General features: G+C 41.7%; 1 protein-coding gene across 1 annotated transcript in view; it reads right to left on the bottom strand.

Annotated features, from left to right (window-relative positions):
- Positions 1 to 10,282: 10,282 nt before the first annotated feature.
- col11a1a (collagen, type XI, alpha 1a) overlaps positions 10,283 to 23,213 on the bottom strand; it is a 97,465-nt gene continuing 84,534 nt past the window's right edge. Inside the window, exons 52-67 of the mRNA XM_083549677.1 lie at positions 23,076 to 23,129; positions 22,881 to 22,934; positions 20,667 to 20,720; positions 17,871 to 17,924; positions 16,411 to 16,518; positions 16,067 to 16,120; positions 15,857 to 15,910; positions 15,359 to 15,466; positions 14,301 to 14,354; positions 14,178 to 14,213; positions 14,039 to 14,092; positions 13,702 to 13,942; positions 13,477 to 13,589; positions 12,809 to 12,877; positions 12,053 to 12,286; positions 10,283 to 11,158 (exon numbers count right to left, since the gene is read on the bottom strand). Coding sequence (XP_083405803.1) covers positions 11,012 to 11,158; positions 12,053 to 12,286; positions 12,809 to 12,877; positions 13,477 to 13,589; positions 13,702 to 13,942; positions 14,039 to 14,092; positions 14,178 to 14,213; positions 14,301 to 14,354; positions 15,359 to 15,466; positions 15,857 to 15,910; positions 16,067 to 16,120; positions 16,411 to 16,518; positions 17,871 to 17,924; positions 20,667 to 20,720; positions 22,881 to 22,934; positions 23,076 to 23,129 — 1,488 coding nt within the window. The 3' untranslated portion in view covers positions 10,283 to 11,011. The remainder of the gene's footprint in view (positions 11,159 to 12,052; positions 12,287 to 12,808; positions 12,878 to 13,476; positions 13,590 to 13,701; positions 13,943 to 14,038; positions 14,093 to 14,177; positions 14,214 to 14,300; positions 14,355 to 15,358; positions 15,467 to 15,856; positions 15,911 to 16,066; positions 16,121 to 16,410; positions 16,519 to 17,870; positions 17,925 to 20,666; positions 20,721 to 22,880; positions 22,935 to 23,075; positions 23,130 to 23,213) is intronic.

Genomic DNA, 23,213 nt, shown 5'->3' on the forward strand with positions numbered 1-23,213 from the left:
TTATGTTCCAGCTTTATTCCAAAATGTATTAAATTCATTATTTTCCTGAAAATTCTATGTTCAATCGGGTTCTAGTCTGAGCTCTGGCTGGGTCACTTGAGGACATTCACAGATTCGTCCCGTAGCCACTTCTTTGTTATCTTGGCTGTGTGTTTAGGGTCGTTGTCCTGTTGGAAGATGAACCGTCGCTCCAGTCTAAAGCCCAGATTGCTCTGGAGCAGGTTTTCATCAAGGACGTCTCTGTACATTGCTGCATTCATCTTTCCCTCAATCCTGACCAGTCTCCCAGTTCCTGCTGCTAAAAAAACATCCCCGCAGCATAATGCTGCCACCACCAGGCTTCAATGTAAGGATGGTATTGGCCAGGTGATGAGTGGTGCCTGGTTTCCTCCAGACATGACGATTGACTTTCAGGCCAAAGTGTTCAGTCCTTGTTTCTGGCCTGAGAGTCCTTCAGGTCCTCAGAGAACTCCAGGCCACTCTACCAGTCACAGGGGAGCGCTGTGAAAACGTCTCAGATGCACTGTAAAGTGAAATAGTCAGAGTTTATGTATTTTATATATATTACCGAAGGACAGGTATTAAATTTGTGGAAGCCCATAGTTAATTCTGCTAGTTTAGAAGACAAAATCCTACCACTGACTATGTGTTCTGTTACAACCCTAGGTAGCCCCATGTCCATACTGGTGTTCTGTATGAGTGCTTTGTGTGCAGGTCCGATCCACTCCAGAGTTTGAGGCCTGCCCTACCCTGGCTGATCCCACCTCCTTCACGATGACATCATCCACCTGTTTCCTATTTAAGGAGGAAGGAGCGAAGCAATCAGGGAGAGTTGTTGTAGTGGCGTTCTGACTGGTTCTTTTGGTGTTCGGGGTATAGCTTGGTTGTTGATGTTTGTGATTTTGACCTCTGCCTGTTTACTGACTTTGAGCCTGTTTAGCCCCTTGGACTACTGTTGTTTGTATATATTTCTTTTGTATTATATTGTAATATCTTTGGGCACTGTACATATTTATTTCACTGGCATTAGGGGTGTGGCTGCCATTTACTTTGTGTGAGCGATTGTTTTGTCTGTTTTTGTAGCAGGGAGTTAGGGAAGCTGTTTGTGTTTTCCTTTTCTTTGCTTTCAGGAAGGGTAGCTTTCCCAAAACAGTCCTTTTTGTTTATTGTTTTGGCCTTGGCCCACCCTGAAGACAAGCCTGTGAGTCTGTGTACATATATTTCTTTGTTACAATATACCAGCACCTGTGTAGCAAACCTTTTTGTGTGTGTTTGTGGTTTGTGGTGTGTTTGGGTTGTCAATTTATAAGATCTATTCTTTTGAATCCCGAGCTAAATACTCTGTCTGGCCTAACCCTAGACTGGGTCGTAACAGATCATCAAGAGAAAGTCTATTTACTAATTATTAATTTCCACTTCTGATTCATTTCTTATTAATATTATAAACATTCCATTCACATGATTAACACTTACGGCAATTGGCAGACGAACCTATTTTCATTCATAAAATTAAACAGCTATGGGGTTATAGGCCATGCTCAGGGGCTCAGAAGTGCTATCTTGTTGTAGCCATGATTTGAGCTCACAACCTTTGGATCCAAAGTTCAAAACCTTAACCATTAATCCTCCACCTTCCAACAAAGTTCAGAGGAACACAATTACATTTGTGCTCGAGGGCCCAGTGTTGGCAACTCAGTGGTGGTGGGATTTAAACTCATCTTATTCACCAAACTACCTCTTCCACATGTATGATCATTGGAACTAAATATTCTTAATACTTCTTACAATGTGAAACTCATTTTCAGAACAAATCACTCACACACACACAGAAGCCTCGGCTCAGTAATTTACCCCCACCTACTTTGCACACATCATTTAGACAATCAGTCTTTGTAAATCAGAGACACACACACACACACACACACACTCACTACATGCAGGGGCCATTCCTCAGAATACACAAGCATCTAAGCGTTCTTTATTTCAGAGCTGGAGAAACCAGAATCATACTGCTTTATATTATCTATTACTTTTGGGATATGAGGTAAAAATTGTGGACCAATTAGCGAGGGTTTTCCAGCAAGATCTTAAGAATAATCATTGGGTGGATTGAGGGACTTGAATCCGAATCAGAATTCGGTCAGAAGAACTTGCTTGAGCTTTTCCAGAGCTGAAGCAGTGGCAGTTCTTCTGCTCCAAAGTCTGATGCTTTGATCGCTGAGCTCCCACATGCCAGGAACCACCAGTAGCAGTTTTGCAATGGCCTAACTTGCCATAACTTGATGATACAGCTTAGAGAATGTCCATGAGGAAGTTCAAACTATTACTTCAGGTATACTCACACCACCCTGAAGTATTGTTTTAAAGCAAGCATGCGAAACATGGACTAGGAGGTACTCAAGAGGGTCTTTTCAGTAAAGCTGCACACCAAAGTTATCAAAAGTACACACATCCTTTACTTAAGTAGAAGTGCAGATACTCATGTTCCAAAAGACTCTGGTAAACGTTGATGTTCTGACTGCACTTTATTACTCAAGTTAAAGTAAAGAAGTTTGGGTTCCGACATGTACTTCAGTAAAAAGTAGTCGTTATTACTACCTGTTTTAGTGTCACGCTGGGAACTGACCTCTGAATACCTGGACCTTGCTGGACCTACAAAAACATAGATGCTGACTCTGCAAACATTCCGAACCATCTAGAGATGTACCAAAGTTATTTGGATCCCACTTCATGTTGAGTTTGGACATCGGACTTCGAGGATAAACTACTCAAAAAATAACATTCTACATTTGCTGTTTCTCCATCAATGGACATTTAAAAGCTCTGGCATGGAGGAGTTCGTGTTGACTCTATAATGATCTCAGATGTTGAGCTAATGTATAAATTGTTCAGGAGCTCCTGGTTCTACAACGTCACCCGACTGTATAAGACTGTAGAAAGATCATTACTCATAATCTTACACTCCAGTGCTCATGTTAGTTCTCACTCTTCAGTGTTCTGTATTGTTTAAAGACTATAATCACGCTCTTGATATCACCCACATGAGGATGAGTTCCCTTTTGAGAAGAGGTGTCAAAAGTATACACATCGTTTACTTAAGTAGAAGTGCAGATACTCATGTTTTAAAAGACTCCAGTAAAAGTTGAAGTTCTGACTACAGTTTTATACTCAAGTTAAAGTAAAGAAGTTTGGGCTCAGACATTTACTTAAGTAAAAAGTAGCCATTATTACACCTGTTTTAGTGTCACGCTGGAAACTGAACCAAATATTTATTAATACAAAAATTGAAATGTATCCAGGTTAAACAACCACCATATATATAATATATATATATATATTCATTTATTCATTTTCTCCCGCTTATCCGTAATTCGGGTCACGGGGGCAGCAGTCTAAGCAGCCCTTCGACTGCTGCCCAATCCTCACAGCACCGTCCCTTACGGTCCCTCCTGCAGGTGGTGAGCCCACAGGAAGGCGGCCCCACGTCACTCCGACGTCACGGACCTTGATATTTTCCTCGTAAGGGACCCCCGAAGCATAGAGGGTTAAGGGCCTTGCTCAAGGGCCCAAGAGTGGCAGCTTGGCGATACCTGGGCTTGAACCCCAGACCTTCCGATCGGCAACCCAGCGCCTTAACCGCTGGAGCCACCACTCCCCCATATACAGTGAGGAAAATAAGTATTTGAACACCCTGCTATTTTGCAAGTTCTCCCACTTAGAAATCATGGAGGGGTCTGAAATTGTCATCGTAGGTGCATGTCCACTGTGAGAGACATAATCTAAAAAAAAAAAATCCAGAAATCACAATGTATGATTTTTTAACAATTTATTTGTATGATACAGTTGCAAATAAGTATTTGAACACCTGTCTATCAGCTAGAATTCTGACCCTCAAAGACCTGTTAGTCTGCCTTTAAAATGTCCACCTCCACTACATTTATTATCCTAAATTAGATGCACCTGTTTGAGGTCGTTAGCTGCATAAAGACACCTGTCCCCCCATACAATCAGTAAGAATCCAACTACTAACATGGCCAAGACCAAAGAGCTGTCCAAAGACACTAGAGACAAAATTGTACACCTCCACAAGGCTGGAAAGGGCTACGGGGAAATTGCCAAGCAGCTTGGTGAAAAAAGGTCCACTGTTGGAGCAATCATTAGAAAATGGAAGAAGCTAAACATGACTGTCAATCTCCCTCAGACTGGGGCTCCATGCAAGATCTCACCTCGTGGGGTCTCAATGATTCTAAGGAAAGTGAGAAATCAGCCCAGAACTACACGGGAGGAGCTGGTCAATGACCTGAAAAGCGCTGGGACCACCGTTTCAAGGTTACTGTTGGTAATACACTAAGACGTCATGGTTTGAAATCATGCATGGCACGGAAGGTTCCCCTGTTAAAACCAGCACATGTCCAGGCACGTCTTAAGTTTGCCAATGACCATTTGGATGATCCAGAGAAGTCATGGGAGAAAGTCATGTGGTCAGATGAGAGCAAAATAGAACTTTTGGGTCATAATTCCACTAAACGTGTTTGAAGGAAGAAGACTGATGAGTACCTTTCCAAGAACACCATCCCTACTGTGAAGCATGGGGTGGTAGCATCATGCTTTGGGGGTGTTTTTCTGCACATGGGACAGGGCGACTGCACTGTATTAAGGAGAGGATGACCAGGGCCATGTATTGCGAGATTTTGGGGAACAATCTCCTTCCCTCAGTTAGAGCATTGAAGATGGGTCGAGGCTGGGTCTTCCAACATGACAATGACCCGAAGCACACAGCCAGGATAACCAAGGAGTGGCTCTGTAAGAAGCATATCAAGGTTCTGGTGTGGCCTAGCCAGTCTCCAGACCTAAACCCAATAGAGAATCTTTGGAGGGAGCTCAAACTCCGTGTTTCTCAGTGACAGGCCAGAAACCTGACTGATCTAGAGAAGATCTGTGTGGAGGAGTGGGCCAAAATCCCTCCTGCAGTGTGTGCAAACCTGGTGAAAAACTACAGGAAACGTTTGACCTCTGTAATTGCAAACAAACAAATATTAACATTGACTTTCTCAGGTGTTCAAATACTTATTTGCAGCTGTATCATACAAATAAATAGTAAAAAAAATCATACATTGTGATTTCTGGATTTTTTTTTTAGATTATGTCTCTCACAGTGGACATGCACCTACGATGACAATTTCAGACCCCTGCATGATTTTTAAGTGGGAGAACTTGCAAAATAGCAGAGTGTTCAAATACTTATTTTCCTCACTGTATATATATATATATATATATAAGTATTGGGTCATCTGGTCATAATTACGGTATGTATTTTTTTAGCATTGAATTTAACATTAAGTCCCAATTTGCTCTTATAATTCCCTCCACTCTTCTGGGAAGATGTTCCACTAGATTTTGGAGTGTGTTTATGGATATTTGTGTTCATCAGCCACAAGGGTGTTATGAAAAGCAGGTACTGATGTAGGTGAGGAGACCTGGGGTGCAGTCAGCGTTCACATTCATCCCAAAGGTGTTCAGTAGGGATGAGAACAAAGCTCTATAGCAGCAAAATCTTCCTCTCCAAAGCATGTCAACCAGATCTTCAAGGAGCTCAATTTGTGCACAGGGGCATCGCCATGCTGGAGCAGGTTTGGGGTTTCCAAGTTTAAGTGAATGCAAAATTGTGTTATAGCACATCTAAAGACATCTTTTACAATTGAGTGCCTCCAGATTTGTGGTAACAGTTTGGAAAAGAACCACATAGAGCAGGAAAGTTCAGATGTCCCAATACTTGAAATACTGAATACTGAAAATAATTGAAAGTTATGATGTTTTACAAAGGACAACTTGAAGGTGAGTTTCCTGTGCATTTTATTAAAGTTCAAACAGGAAGTTTTTAATTTATACATCACCTGTATAGCAGTTGTACAACATATAGAAACTATCTGACTAAACCTCAGATTTCAACTGACAGCTTCATACTACAGAAATTAAGAACATTAAGAACATCCTTATTTAAAAAATAGCAACATGTGGCAGCATCCCTTATATAAAAGACAAACAAAATAGGGAAAAAAACTTTAAACATTAAAATGGCTCATAAAAAAAGATATAACAATAAAACGTTAGATTACATGTAAGTATCAAATGTGACGGCGAATTCATAAAAGCCAGCACTTTTTTACACCAATCATTTCAAACATCTCCCTTACACATGGCCATAGTATTGTGGAATGTCTGTTTTTATTTATTTTCACATCAGTGAAACCCTCTGAATTCACATGAACCATTCCTCTTGTTGTCTTGCTCATTGTTTGCTCCTCTTGCCGACGTCTACGTCTGATAGCCAGGATATAATACACCTGTGATGTGGTGAAAAAGCAGCACAATGAAGGTTGACAGGCTGGAAACAGTGAGAAGAAATAATACTAAAAGTAACGAGTCTGTTTAGTAAATGTAAGAAGTAGAAAGTACAGATCTTTGTGTAAAAATTTAATGAGTGAAAGTAAAAAGTTGCCCGGAAAATAAATAGTGGACTAAAATACTGATACCAGACAAATCTACTTAAGTACAGTAACTAAGTATTTGTACTTTGTTACTTCCCACCTCTGCTTTTGAGTCTGGTTCCTCTCAAGGATTCTTCCTCATAACATCTAAAGGAGTTTTTCCTCAACACAGTCGCCCCCCGGCCTCATCATCAGGGACAAACACACATCGTTCCCTTGTAATCAAATGTTTTGTTCTATGATTCTTACGTTCTGTAAAATTGCTTTGAGACAATGTCCATCATTAAAAGTGCTCTAGAAATAAAATACAAAACGAATTGTAATTCTAATTCTAATGAATTTATCCATTCTGAAGATCCACCATATAGAACATAAGCAGAGAGAAGATGACGATGATCAGGTGATCAGGAATGTCTCTGTTCTCATCACTGACTCGTTTCCATCACTGACTCCCTCTGTCTCATCCACATTAACCCCAGACTTCTTACTGTCTTCTGCTTGCTCATTGTGAGCTCAGAAACTAGTCTTCGTCTGGGTTTTTTGAGAGAGACAGGAAATATACACCAGTGGGAGACTGAAAAAGCCTGTGTCTGTTTTGAGCATGTAAGAAGTAGAAAGTAAAATCTAACAATGTACTAGAGGTAAAAAAATTGTCTGAAAAGTAGTAAAAAATTTGCTCAAAAAATAAATAGTGAAGTAAAATACTGATACCAGAAAAATCGAAGTAACGAAGTATTTGAAATTTCTAAATGATTTCTGTAATTTGAGGCTTAAATCTGTAGTCTTTGATCGCTGGTGTGACGTGTTTACCGACAGCCGCTTAATCGTGGCTGTGATCATTTTGGGTCGTTCATAAACGATTGTTTTTTTTTTTAGAAAATCCGTTCATTTTCTACTGGACGCGCATGAGCAAAGCAGCGCAAAGCATCTCTGTAGGTCATTTATAAGAAACAGAACAGAGCAGTTCATCTTTCGACTTTTCTAGTCCAAGTCATTTGTTGTGTTGTTTCACGTGACCCCCATAGACACCACACGGACCTGAAGATAGGAGAGGTGAAGCTACTCGTTATGTTTTCATTATTTCTGATCGAAGGAAAGATATGAACTAAATGACTCAATAAAAGATTCGTTCATTTTGATGTAGAAGATTCAAAAAACTGAGTCAAATAATCCGTTCTTCTCATCACCACTTTCCTGCAGTGTGGCTGCTCCTACATCAAACCTAGAACTAATTGGAGGGCCGAACCTGATTAGCCGAACCCGATGATTAGCGTGATGACTTTAAACCACCTCAGGGGAAATGAGGAAAGGACTCGGGTGAAGAGGGAAAAGGAGCGTTTGTACAGTATGATGTAGATGTTTCTTTTTCAGGCATGTCGTGAACCAAATGAACGCTACATTGTTTTTGTTTGCTGCTAGCTACCGTTAGCGAGAGAACGCATGTCATGGGCTGATGACTTGAAACGTCTTTTTTCTCGTGTCAGTTTCAGACTGTAGTACAGTCTAACATGAGAGAGCTTCATTATGTTCTGGGGTAATAGATAAAGTGTTTATAGAGTGCTAACAGATAAAAGAATTTCAGTTCCCAATATAAACACAAACCTCGTAACCATTCACTGAGACTGAGAAAGAGAGAAGCAGTGTTAAAAAGCCCTTCCCTAATAAGATGCAGGTGAACCATGTTTATTTGCTCCCCTCTCCAGACTCTATTAAACCACGCCCACACCTGACACACACTATTATACAGTGATGTCAAAGGTACTGGGACACTTCCAGCCATAAGTGGTTCTTTCTCCAAAATGTTACCCCAAAATCGGCACACAATTGTATAGGCGTGAGATTCTCACGTGGAGACCCAAACCTGAACCCGAGCAAATTCCACAAAGATCTCCTGAGTCGGAAAGTAACCAATTCCATGTACTCGCGTTACCGTAATCGTTTTTTTTTTTTTTTATATATATATAACTTCTACTTTATAAAAGTGGAATGAAAAAGCTCAGATTTTACTTTTACTTCAGTGTGTTTTGTTAGAATTATTGTTTTTTAACTCCATTTTAAATTATATCCTTTAAAAAAAAAAAACTGAGCACAAAAACTACTGCACTGTTCGATGGGCGGAAAACAAACGCGGAGAAAGATGGAGACGAAAAAGACGGACGGAAGTGATGCAGAAACAGCTGCAAGCGAAAAGCCGTCGAAGACGAAGGATGTCCGGTGCTTGCGCTCGGCGTCTGAATCCCGAATCTGCATTTGCGATAGCGATCGAGTTACGTTCCGAACGAGCGTTCGGAATACAAATTTGTTTGTAAGTTGTCACTGTGTTCGTTATTGACTATGCATATCTCCTACTGATGTGAGAGATGTAAATACTATTAAATAAACAATAGAATATACTAAGACAAATCGAAATAATCTGAATAATGTATACAATAATTTGTATTAAGTAATTAAAAAAAAAGTTTTACTTGAAAAAACTCATTGTCTCGAGTCCAGCGCGCATCATGTAGACTCGTTACGGTCGATGACTAGCTCGCGACAGCTCTCAGTTTTTTTTTCTATTTCTCCGAATTCCGAACAAATTTCACTTTGAGGACTGGTTTGTTCGTATCCGCAAAAGTTCGTAAAATAAATGTTCGTAAAGTGGGGAGCGTTTGTATATGTGTATATATTTTCGTTATCGCACTTTAATTTGTAAAGGTGTTTCTTTAAATAAAAACCAGAAGTTTGAGATTTATATCTCCTTGTTTTTTTTACACTAGAATCCCCCACACCGCCCCCTGCTGTTAAAAAAAGTAACTACATTTTACTGTCCAAAAAATGTATTCTACTTAAAAAGATTTTTTAGACAGATAACTTCATTTGTAGCTCCGTACATTTGGATTGAAGTTACTTTCCACCTCAATGGGTCAGAGTGGAAGATCTCCTGCTATAGAGCTGAAAACATATTGAGGAGGAACGTGAACGCTTTCGACATTCCTTCTCACCTCCTCACACACATCAGACTTTACAAACTAAATGATGACAAATCTCCACAAAATCTATTCTCAAAATCATTATAGGAGCTCATAAAAAAAAGAATCTCCTCATGTTCTCGCATATAGAGCACAGGCACAGGTTTAGCGCCACCACCTGGCGATCGTGTTCGCGCGATAAATGACTTGAGAGCACACACACCGGGTTCACTGTTGGTTTGGAATCCAGTTTTTAATATTCAGACGAACCATAAAAGAACACATTTATTTTTTTTTTTAAACATTTCTCATTACAAAAAAAAAAAAAAAACACAAAAAAACACAAAAAAAACGCGGGGTCACTGAAGAAAAAAACAAGAGATCTTTTATTCCATTCACAGAAAAACTAAATATTAATAAACAATTCGGAACATTTTAGCGAGATGCGGTTTGTATTTCCAATGTTGTACTTTTTATTTTTTTTTAAATCTGGATTTAAACAAAATAAAATAATAATCCCTACCCCCAAAATATATAAAATGAAATGTGTAACCAAGGTATATACAGGGCCCGCTGGCCTCACTTCGCTACGGATGAGGTATAAAGTACGACTGAATAGACGAACTGGAAACGAAAAAAAAAAGGAGGATTTGGGAAAAAATGAACGAGTGAATAAAATTAAATAGGCGTATGATTGTCACGACTGCGCTGAGGAACGATCGCTGAGAGGCGACGTTAGCGAGGGGGTTTGGCGTCGGCGTGGGCGCTCGCGTGTGCTGGAGAGGTGTTCAGGTGCTCAATATATACAAAGGACATACATTAGCGTTCGGAACGAAGGAATCGTTTCAATGTCTCGCTTTTTATTGATTTGATAACAGGTACACAGTTTTTATCACAAAAATACGATTTGTCTTTTTCCCATTTTTTTTTATTACTATTATTATTTGATTCCGTTTCAATTTTCCGATGTCGGAGAGCCGGATGGCGATACACATGCAAGTTTTGAAGTGGAAAAGAACAGAAATGTACAAAACAATAATTACAGTTTCATTAAAATACACCTTCCGCTTAGCACCTCTTTATTGTTGAACTCTAGTTATATCTATTGCGTTCCTTTTTATTATTCATATTATTCATATTATTCGAACTCAAGCACCATAGATGTGGATGTTTTCTGTATGTCGTTTGTGTTGCACAGCACCGATCCGTCGACTCCATCGGGGAGGTCTTTCTTTCTCTCGATCCCTCGTTCTCTCCCCTTGTTCGTCTCGCAGCTCTCCGTTCTGCCGCTCCTCTCCTCCGTGTCCTTCCTTCCTTTCCTTTTTTTTTTTTTTTGCGTTTCACACCCTGTGAAATATTCGGCTACTCGGCAAAAACAACAACTAGCATTCGAAACTCGCATGCGGCGCGAACGGAGGCTGAGAGATTCGACGGTATAATATTTTATTCTCAAATGTTAAAAAAACAAAACAAAAGTCCTTCCCTGTCAAGTTTTTTTTTTTTCTTGGGTTTTTATTTTTTTGGCATCGTGGCGTCGTTCTTGGTTTTCGATCTTTGTTTTTTGGGGTTTTTTTAGCCAAGGAAGCAAGCAGGACCCACTTCGAATCCGAATTTCTGATTGGGATCGCCGAAGTCGTTCAGCATGACGTCGGCGATGGGCAGCTGCTCGATTTTGGGCGTGTCGATCTCCAGGACGGTTTTGCCGTGTCCTTTCCTCAACTGCAGGGACACACAGAAAAAAAAAATGAGATCTATAAGATCCGTATCTTTCCCTCCATCTCAACCTCTCATTCTCTATCTTTATTTCAAGCTTAACAAGCTCCTGAGATGCTGAGATCATTTCTCTTTCTACTCCCTCGACCTGCCTGGTTCTTACTGATGCCCCACTTCTGGAAGTTCTCAATGAGAATCCACTCACTGCAAATAAGGACGTCTCAGCATGAAGAGCAGATACACATGGTTGCCGTGGAGGGTAGGACCAATGAGGATGGATTTGGACTCTCTATTTTTGTCTATTTTGGACCAGGATTAGAAACTAGTTTATTAAAAGGATAGCGCATGTAGGACGTTTTGGAGACAAGGTGAGGGAGGCCCAGGAAGGAGGAAAAGAGAAAGACCAAGGAGGAGGTTTATTGATGTGGTGAGGGAAGACATGCAGGTAGATGGTGTGACAGAGGCAGATGTAGAGGACAGGGGGGTATGGAGACGGATGATCCGCTGTGGCGCCCCCTATTGGGAGCAGCCGAAAGAAGAAGAATTTTGGTCTATTTTGTACTTGAAGTCTTAGGAAGTTTTTTCACTATTGGCTCATTCATTAGGTAGTTAAAAGCCCTGACACTGGGACTCCTTTCCTAAATCTAACATCTGTATACAACTGAGCAGTTTGGGGCCTTGCTCAAAGGCCCAGCAGTTGGCAGCTTGGTGGTGCTGGGATTTGAACGCATGACCTTCTGATCATAAATCCAACATCTGATGTACTGAGCTACATTGCAAATCATGAGTGTGGCGTCGCTATGAAAACGATAATCCGACCAATCGTAATCCAGAGCGCTGCGGAATAAGATGTAGCAGTGCGTGAACAGGGGTGGGAGGTGTGTGGGACGGGTTTCTTACCGAGCAGGTGTCGGAAATGGCCTTTAGGTAGGGGTTGTTGTCGTAGCTCATCTCCTCGTCGTTGGAGCCGAGGAAGCGCAGGGCTCGGTCGTAGTTGTCGGCGGTGACGTCGTGCCAGCCCACGGACTGATGGCAGGTGTAGGTGAAGTTCTGCCTCACCGAGGCCGTCAGTAGTCTGAGGAACGTCATCTGCACCGAGTTGATCGAGTTGCCCTCGGCGTCCACGTACGCCAGCTGGTGAAGGAGAAGAGAGGAAACGGTAACAGATGAGGGATTAGTGGCTGAGCTTCATTAGCAAACTGTTTCCTGTTGTAAACTCTCACTATATCTTCACACACACAAACACACACACACACACACACACACACACACACACACACACACACACACACACACACACAAATAATATTCCCACTTTCAGGCTTTCTTGAATGCTTGAATAGAAGTAGATCTATAACAAGGCAAACAATTTTTTATTTTGGGACGCATTAAATATGGATATGCTGTGTGTGTGTGTGTGTGTGTGTGTGTGTGTGTGTGTGTGTGTGTGTGTGTGTGTGTGTGTGTGTGTGTGAGTGTGAGTGTGTGTGTGTTTGAGAGGTCTTTTGTGCTCAGGACCCCAGGTCAGCGCATCTTAAAAAGCATTTCAAAAGCAAATCTGCTATTGGTGTGTATTCATGTGGCCTCTTCATAAACCTTTCAGTTCGGAGGAAATAAAAACCCGGGGGAAAAAAAGCGAGGGACGAGTGCACTTACGAGATGGCCATGCTTGAATGAACTGTACCAGGAGCCGGGCGTCTCTTTGGGCCAGGAGGACATGTGGACCTTCGGAAGTTGGAGGAAACAGAGAATGAATAAAATTTTTTTTGACAGAAATGACCTCATGACCGCACGGCGAAGGAATTGGTTATTTCGCCACTTCTTCATGATATACGATATATACACCATGCTACAGTGAAGTTTATTAATAATGGCACCCCTTGGTAAGGATGGTATAAAAACTTGCAGAGGGTGCCAATACTAATGCAGGGCACTGAATGTATACCAACTACAAGTTCAGCTTTATATCATTAAAAGTACACCATGTGGAGATATTGTGGAAAACACGTGACTATTAGGTTCACAAATACTTTGTGAGCATCTCTTTCCACATTGAATTCCCATTTGTTCTTATAAAAACGAATTGTGGAGAAGGTCTTAAAGCTCTACAGCAGGGCATCTTCCACTCCAACTCATGTATCTTCATAGAGCTGGATTTGTGCAGAAGCATTGCATGCTGGAAAAAATTTGGGTCCGTTACAGTGTATTGAAGGTGCACATATGCCTGGAAAGGTCAGGTGTCTCAGGACTTTGGTCCATATAGTGTATTTGATGATAAGATGGAACTATTTGTAAACTGTCAGATGTTCAGTATGGACACTCACTCTGCTGGACTTCTTTTCAGGGTGGATGCAGGTCTCTCCTCCTGCTGTGAAGTTGCAGTAGACTTTGAAGGAATCTCCAGAGCATCCCTGATTAGGATCGATGAAATATTCACCTGAGGGGAACAAAACCGCGAGAGGGTTAATAGCGAGCGTATTCTCCTCGGACTCATAGATTCGTCTTTCGGGGTCATCTATAGTGAATATAAAAGGACTGGAAACGCTTACCATCAGGGAACTCGGGGTGAGACAGCTGCAGGTCTTTGCAGGTCCTGGCAGGATTGTTCTGGGTGCCCATGGGGTACTTCAATCTCTCAATGTCCTGTTTGAGGTTATTCAGAGAGCTAAAGATGTCCTCCATGCCCTCGCCGTAGTCCAGCCCGGCCTCATCCGCCTGCATCTCGCTGGCGCGCCGTGTCTTCTTCGGGGAGCGGATGGGCAGCGGCTGGATGATCTCACCTGGAGGACCCTGCAGGTCAACAGCAAAGAGGTCTCAGTTCCTTCATATTTTTTCTTAATCCTCAGCTAAAATGTGCTGCTTCAGCAACAAGTATGATATACTTACAGGAGGACCAGGAGGTCCGACCACACCGGTGTCTCCCTTCGAACCAGCAGGACCCTGATCAAGACACCAGATCAGGAAATGTCAGTTCTGGGATTTAAATATTTATTATAGAATTGCGATGGAAAGAAACTACACTTACTGATGAACCCTTTGATCCCTTCGGACCTTGAGGACCCTGGTGAGCAAAAGGAAACGATTAATGAGCGAGTTCCATTATAGAATATTATCGGAGTGTGAAGTGAGACATAAGCGAAGGACTCACAGGAAGTCCAGGAGGACCAGGAGGACCGATGGGTCCAGAAGCACCAGAGATACCCTACAGAATAAAAAAGAAAGAGTGAAAGATTTACCATTTTACAAAAAGATGTGTGTTTAAAAACTGAGCTGAACCTGCAGAGAGAGAAGAGCGCTGATGTGAAACCCTGAGCCAGTGTGAGCGCTAAATCACCAGCGGAGGCAGTAGTGAGCCAGCTGTGAGGAACAGCCACTCAGTCTGCACTGCAGGATTATTAATGCATGATGTTTCTTTCTTTTTTTTTAATACCTGTTCCAGCTTTGCTCTGTTACAGATACAGTCCTCTGTTACAAAGGAACATCAGGAACATCAGGAACATTAGAACTGGGCTTCAACAGGAATCGATGTGAAACAGAATCACCTGCGTATTTACTTCAAAAAGTGATCATTCACGAGCTGTGAATCCATCCATCCATCTATCCATCCATCCATCATTATCTAAATGTTCATTAAAGACTTATTCTATTTATCTACATCCATCTGTCCATCCATTTATCAATCTTTTTATTGTTACCTGTTAATCAGTTTATCAATGCTTATAGTCATCCATCCATTCATCCTCTATAGATCATCCCTCAATTTATCTATCCATACTGTCATCCAACCAGCCCTCCATTATAGATCATCTCATTATCTTATCATTATAGATCATCTATCTATCTATCTATCTATCTATCTATCTATCTATCTATCTATCTATCTATCTATCTATCTATCTATCTATCTATCTATCTATCCATCCATCCATCCATCCATCCATCCATCCATCCATCCATCCATCCATCCATCCATCCATCATCTTGCTATTTATCTGTCCATATACCTATTCATCCAACCAAACATTCATCCTTCTGTAGATCAACTCTATTTATCTATCTATCCATATTTAAGTCATTTACCCGTTTATTCACATATACGTCTAGTCATCCAATGATCATACAGATCTCTTTACCCTATTGATTTGTTCTTCATTTTATTTATTCTTTTCTTTGAAAAATGAGAAAAAGAGAGAAATAGACACTTACAGAATCACCCTTAGAACCAGGTGTGCCCTGAGGTCCCGGTAATCCACGATCTCCTTTTTCTCCCTGTTCACCAGGAGGACCGATCAGGCCGATCAGACCTGGGTGGCCCTGCACACACACACACACACACACACACACACACACACACACACACACACACAAGTAGGTTAGAAAAATATAATAGAGAAACCAATTTAAGCAAAAAGAGAGCGCTAGAACCAAACCCATCCTTGAGCATTAGCATGAAGTGTATGCTAGCCCAATATAAAGTACAAGAAGATCATCAAACTAACTCAGACTCATACATTTGTGAGTGTGTGAAAGTGTGAAAGTGTGTGAAAGCCCACGGAGAAGATCCAGCGATGAAGCTAAATTCCCCAATTTATTATCACAAACGTTTTCATGAAGATTTCACAGCTGGAGGTTAAACTGCCAGAGGGGACGAAGAAACCCACCATCGAATAGAAGTGACAGAGAAGAAAATTGGATCTCGCTCACCTTCTCACCCTTGGACCCGGGGTCACCTTTCAGCCCAGGAAGTCCAGGAGGACCCTAAAATTGAAGAGCCAGCACTGATAAATCATCTCACGTCTAGTAATAAGGGGGAGGACAGTGTACAGGATGAGTGTACAGAGGAGAGAGAGAGAGAGAGAGAGAGAGAGAGAGAGAGAGAGAGAGAGAGAGAGAGAGAGAGAATCCAGATCTCACCATCGGTCCAGGTGGGCCGTCTTGCCCAGGTGCACCAGGAAGTCCTTGTTCACCCTGTGAGAAGAAGAAAAATGACATTGCGTTATAATGAGGATTATTGCCTGCTGTTACACTTCCAGCTTCGCCATCGATTCACAGCAGGAGCCAGACGATTAATCATCCATAAAAAAGTGCGCCCCAAAAAAATAAAAATCATACACACTCACACACACACTCACACACAGAAGGTATTGATTATTCTTACAGTGCCCGAGGTGCTACTGGATTTTAAAGTGTGTGTTCATGTGTGTAAGTGTGTGTGCGTGAGTGTGTGTAGGAATGTAATTAGTTACACAGACACTTACCACAGGACCAGGAATTCCTCGAAGACCCTCAGGACCAGGCTTTCCGGAAGGTCCTTGGGGTCCGACGGGCCCTGTTTTTCCGGGTGGACCCTCGGCTCCTGCTTCACCCTGTGTACAGATAGTGGAGGTGAAGGTTTAAGTGAAAACCATCAAATAATATCGGATTCTGCTGATTAAGACGTGCTTGCATGAAACGCATTAGTGTGGTGCAGCAGGTGGCTGGATTCCGAGCGTTTATATTGACATTTCTGGCACTGTTTTCTCCAGTTATCTTTGTTATACAGCTGAGCAGTTAAGGGCCTTACTCAAGGGCCCAGCAGTCGTTGCTTGGTGGTGCTAGGATTTTAACTCATGATCAGAAGTCCAACATTTTATCCACAATGAGCAGACACTATATTTATAGTTTCTATGTGTGTCACATCACCAAATGTGAAGACACACAAATGCAGGGTTTTTTCTGGTCGTTGCCAAGAATAAATAAAAAAATATATATATTTATATTCATATTGTGATGATGAGAGAAGCCGCTTTGAACACCACTGCTGGTGTAGTGCTGAACGGACAGCGCTGGTTCAGCACTACTGTAGTGGAAAGCCAGGAGACACATGGAAATAGGGGGGAGGGGCAGATAATCAGAGTGGCAGCTCCTCAACATTTTAGAGAAATCTGAAGAGTTAAAATCCCAGCAACACCAAGCTGCCACGCCTGGGCCCCTGAACAAGGCCCTTACCCCAATAACTGCTCAGTTTAATGAATGAGTTACTTATTATATATGTATATAAATATATATAACGTGTTTATGAGGTAGTAGTTTTGAGAGTTGTTTTGGTTACAAGAAAGTACTTTACTTATCTACGTTTCCACACTATAACCTTCACAATTGTCCCCTCACACAGCAATACAGTGCTCCCAGTGTCCTGGAATGTGTCCTGAAAGTCTTCTTTTCGAGGCATGTCAAGCACATTCTGCAATTCAAGCCGGATCTCCAGAATGTCAAAACGGCAAACTTTGAGCTGAACCTTTATTTTCGGGAAGAGGGTGAAGTCCACGGGAGCCAAATCTGGTGAGTACGGTGGGTGCAGAAGTGAGATCATGTGGATTGCTCTCCAACGAACATCACGCACAAGTCGGGCAAACAGTTGGGACATTTTCGGGGGTTGAGCTCGTCGAAGGTCTTCCTGATTTCTCGTCATTTCCGGAGATGTTCTTGCGCTTCTGAAGTGCTCGCGCCGCTCGTCGCGGCACCGCCGTATGTGACACGTACGTCACGTCACGTTAAACGTCTCCGTGGCAGATTTGCCCAGTTTCATACAGAATTTCACGTTTGCGCTTTGTTCTAACTTTCTGTCTGTGATCCATGGTAACGCACGCAATCAGAACAGCAGTTACACTATTAGTCTAAAAACATTTTGATACCACCTCGTATTTATATATATATACTCTGAGATCCCAGATCTTACCTTGGCTCCCTTCTCGCCCTGCCTGCCCTCAGCTCCCGCTGCTCCTGGGGGTCCCTGAAGAATGACAAAGAAAAAAAAAACAGATTAGGGTAAGTGAATGTATTTACTCGCTCCTGCACACCATGATATACAGCGGCACATTTATTGTTACTCGCATATCTGATGTTGTTCTGGGAGAAAATGGAAAAAGCTGAGATAAAATATGTAGCGTGCGATGTTTGATTTGATCTCTTTATCAGAAAACCGCGCATTCGTGCCATAATAGATACTTTCTGTCCTTTTCAGAGGATCGTGTTGATGATGGGAAAATAGGAGTAAACCCTTAACAGGTGTTGGATAAAGTAGGGATTCTTACATTTTAATATCTAGGTGAATAAATAAAGCAGAGAGAAAAGAGAGAAGAGAGAGAGAGAGAGAGAGAGAGAGAGAGAGAGAGAGAGAGAGACGGCTATCTCAGCTTTTTTAGGAAAAAGGCTGATTGAACGGAAGGTTTCGTTTAATGCGCTGAATTATACATGCAGCAGGAGAGAGAGAAAGAGAGAGAGAGTGAGAGAGAGAGAGAGAGAGAGAGTGAGAGAGAGCATTCTCTCTGCATTAAACACCTCTGCTGATTAAACAGACTCTTTCCCTCTCTTTAATCCCTCAGTCATTAGCAACCGCATCTCCTGCATAAAAGTCTCGTATTTCCATCAGACTACTGGAAAAAAGTGCTTTTTTTTTTTTACTCGAATAATGCATATGTAAGCAGAGCGCTTTGTTATGAAGCTTAATGCAATGTTGAAACAAGCATGAATAATAACATCCACACACTGAAACCTGTATTTACATATTTCCAGCTTGATGTGGGTCTTCTATAAACTTTTACTACACATTTGAAAGCACACAATTGTACAGGACGTCTTTGGATGGTGTAAATAAAATGAGATTTTTCCTTCACTTCAACCAGGAGACTCAAACCTGTTCCAGCATGACAATACCCCTGTGCACAACTCCAGCTCTGTGAAGATCTGCTTTCCATGGGTTGGAGTGGAAGATCTCCTGCTATAGAGCTCCAACACTATTGGGATGAACGTGAAAGACCTTCTCACGTCCTCACCTACATCAGTACCTGACTTTACTAACACACTATACTACTTATCAAACCCTTCCCTTATCCATCCATCCCTCATCCATCCATCCATTCATTCACCCCACCATTTACTGAGCCATCCATCCATCCATCCCTCCATTAATTCATCCATCCATTCACCCCACCATTTACCCATCCATCCATCCATCCATCCATCCATGCATCCATCCATTAATTTATCCATCCATTTAACCATCCACCCACCCATCCATCCATCCATCCATCCATTCATCCATCCATTTATCCATCCATCCATCCGTCCATTAATTCGTCCATCCATCCATTCATTCACCCCACCATTTACCCATCCATCCATCCATCCATCTATCCATCCATTAATTCATCCATCCATCTATTCATTCACCCCACCATTTACTGATCCATCCATCCATCCATCCATTAATTTATCCATCCATTTAATCACCCACCCACCTATCCATCTATTCATCCATCCATCTATCCACCCACCCACCCATCCATCCATCCATCCATCCATCCATCCATTTACACACCCATCCAACCATCCATCCATTTCTCCATCCATTTACCTATCCATCCGTCCATACATCCATTCATAGATTCATTCATTTTTCCACCCATTTATCTATCTGTCCATCTCTCAATCCTTCCATCCATCCATCCACCTATCCATCCGGCAATCATTTATTCATCCATCCATCATCCATCCCTTTATCCATCCATTTATATACTTCAGTCCCATTAATTTTCGTCTGATGCAAGTTTCTGCATGCCATGTTACAAGATGTGAAAAAAATGTATTTTGCATTTGTTTTTTTGTCGACGGACTGCCATCAGAACCCCGACACAAAGCCTTGAGCACCTCAGCAGGGTCGTGGAGATGAGAAGACAAGCGAATAAATTAGAAAACACCAGGGGGTCTGTGTGAGGGTGTCGTTTCCTATCCATCATCCTGGTTTTTCTATTGAATTGATGAAACAGTGCGTTTCAGAAAGGTGATCCCAATGATTCATGGTCTGATTCTATAAGCGCTCTGTCATGATCGATGATTTGGTGTATGGGAGTGGATTTTATTCATCCAGCCACAACTTTTCTGAAAAAATGAATTCTCCTTTAGATGCCGTAACATCATCATCATCGTCATCATCTCCGCTTCAACACACGAGCCGGGTCGAACATGACAGCCGCGTTCTCTCGGCTCCTCCTTACACGATTCCTAAAGGAGTTACCATATTGTTTTCTCATCACTGTCACTCAGGATCGATACTAAGACGTCTCTCTGGTTGATCTACAGGAGAAGAGGAGGAGGAGGATGAGGAAGGGGAAATGAAAACGAGCTCCAGTTCAGGTGCTTCTCTCCGTCTCTATCAAGCAAATGACGAACGATCAGCAGTCCAATGTCTCCGAAAGGAGTTTCATTATCCGAATGAAGGATGTCTCGGCTTTCAGACGTCGCGCCGAAGTCAAACACAATTTCCTTTTGCCGGTTTGAGCCTGGATTTTTTTTCCTTTTTTTTTCTGAACGTCGCCTCGTGAGAATAAAAATGATAAAGTGTCTGATAACGCTGTTTTCGCTGCCTTGAAAAAAAAAACAGCAGTGGTTTTTACGGGCCTGAGATTTTCACCGCTCCTCTAGAGATAAGGCCGAATGGAATGTAGTTCTACACAGGTTTAAAAAGTAGACTTACTCTTTTGCCAGGAGGACCAGGTGGTCCAGCTTCTCCAGATGGACCAGGAGGACCCTAAAACATAGAGCCAGAGGTTAGAAAAGAGTATAAATGTATTATATATTTTAAACAATCATAAAATGTTTACTTATTTTTATCTAGGACAGATTGAGAGACACATCCTGGGCTTTAACTGGTTTTAATCTATTTTTTTTAAACAGTTTAAATCATTTTTTGAGCTATAAAGTATCAATGAAATGCAAACAGCGCCATTTTAGTGGTGGTGCAAATGGATGCATTAGAGTCCTGGGTCCACCAGGGGGCGCCCTGGATGTTCATAGGTTTGAAAAAAACAGATGCTATAAGGTCATTGCAAATCCCAATGCACGACATGGACATTAGCAATCGACTGATTTTGGATTTTACTGCTACAAATATCTAGGATGAACCCGTTTTAACGTAACGTAACCCTTCACGTAAAATAGTGTTTTAAACAAATAAATAAATAAATAAAAACAGTACTGAATCATAAAAATGTGCTAAATGAAATGAATATCATTAATTAATCAAATAATTAATAAGCTATAAAAATAAATAGAATATAGTGCTCTCCGTGCAGCGTGCCCTCCCACGTGTAAAAGCAAACAGCACGTGGTGTCAGTGATTCGCCTCTAGAGGCCGCTCTTGTAATGGCACCAGACCAGAAGAGGCAAAAATCAGGATGGATTTTTGCTGATAGCCGATATTTGCAGCGATCGACTATCGGTGCTGATGAAACGTTCGACCCCTAATAAACATGGCTATAGCATGTATTTGAACTGTATTATAAGGACATTTATTTAATTGTAGGCTAAGACGCAAAATAGTATAGAAATATAAAATGTAGGTCCAACTAGCATGGTATAGAAGTAGTCTCTTTATGTGTACTAAAAAAAGAAAAGGAGCTGATGGAGGAGAATATGGCCCCATCCTGACTGAGGAAAACAGGAATGCCAATTTGGGATGCCAGTTTTGCAGTCAAACTTAATATTTGTGATAACTAGTAATAGATTTTCGTCTAGACTGTCTAGAATCCCACAAACTGGGACTGGTATTTAGCTCTTTTCGCCACCATTAGTTTTAGTGTTATGCTACATTTTGATTGGCTAGTCAGTAAATGTAGGTTGTGGCAGCAGATACTCTCTGAGATAGTAATCCTAAATTGCTGACACTGTTAGAAATTTAACTCTAACTATCTTTGGTCCTAAGTCTTTCACAGCACCATCCTAGAACGGAGTCACAAGCAAAGAAATTGTTTTATGACGGCCATTTTTCACCTGCTAAAGTCTTACAGTGTATATGTAAATGGCATAAAAAAAAAAAAAAGATCAAAATAAATGATTACGATTGTGATGTCAGAAGGACCCGCGGAAGCGTTCGGGTCGGTGTTTCAAAGTACGAAAATAAACGCTAAATTATCAGCGGGACCAGAGAATAAATAAATGGCAACCGATTATCCGCAAATCAATTGGAATGCGATCGAAACGCTGACGTTTACATGGTATTATATTCGAAGCGCATCGTGACGGAGAGCGCCGTGCCGACGGAGCGCTGAAAGGAATTTACGGAGTCACTCGGCTGTGTGATAGAGCCGTATAAAGCTCTAAACAGCGGCGAAAGCTCGGATGGTTCGCTGTGAAGCTTTCATAGGGCTACAAATCTCTTCTCATTAAACTTTAATAGGACTGCAGGGTGGAGATAGGGCGCTGCGTTAAAGTCGGACGCACAATGCGCGAGCCAGCCGACACGCCGGGCCGTACAAACATAGCCTCCTTTTTTTACCGGGCCGGAGAATTAAAGATTCTCCTCGTGGCCCGGGAATCTAAATTGCATTCATAAATGATAAGAAGGATTACGAATTTATAGAGGCTGATGAAATATGTGAAAACCTGTCTATCATATTTCCTCGTTATCTCTCTCACCTTGTTTGTTATGGGGTAGGGATGCCTTGATCAGGAAAAAGCTTGACACTGTTTATTCAGATTTGTAATACGATTGAATATGTAGGCATTTAAGAAGTATCGGACCATTACGTTCCTCATATCCTGTCCAATCAAAATCAGGGATAAAGAGGCTTTTGAGAATTGTAACAGCAACATCCTGATGTTCATTCCTGATGAAATCTGAATCGATAGATTCAATTCTGTTCACGTTTCATAACTGAGATAGAAATCCAGGTTGTTTTTTTGTACTTACAGGCTGACCGTGCTCACCATCTTCTCCCTTGTCTCCCGGGATACCGTCAGTTCCCTAGCAAAGCGACAACAGTCTGCGTTAGACACGAACCGACTTCTGACATTGATTCCACATTTAAAATCTTAAAAATTTCAACCCAATGCTCAGAAAACCAAACGACTTATTATTTAGAGATGTATAGAACTCAATACTCACAGCGACACCAGGCTCACCAGGAGGTCCGGGGTCTCCGGGGAAGCCGACCGGGCCCTAAAGCAACAAATGATCAGGATACACAGTTCAGCAGAATGAATAATGTGGATTATGATACTGTGCACACAGTATGAAGGAGGG

This window comes from Silurus aristotelis, assembly GCF_946808225.1.
Source record: "Silurus aristotelis genome assembly, chromosome: 1".
Lineage (NCBI taxonomy): Eukaryota > Metazoa > Chordata > Actinopteri > Siluriformes > Siluridae > Silurus > Silurus aristotelis.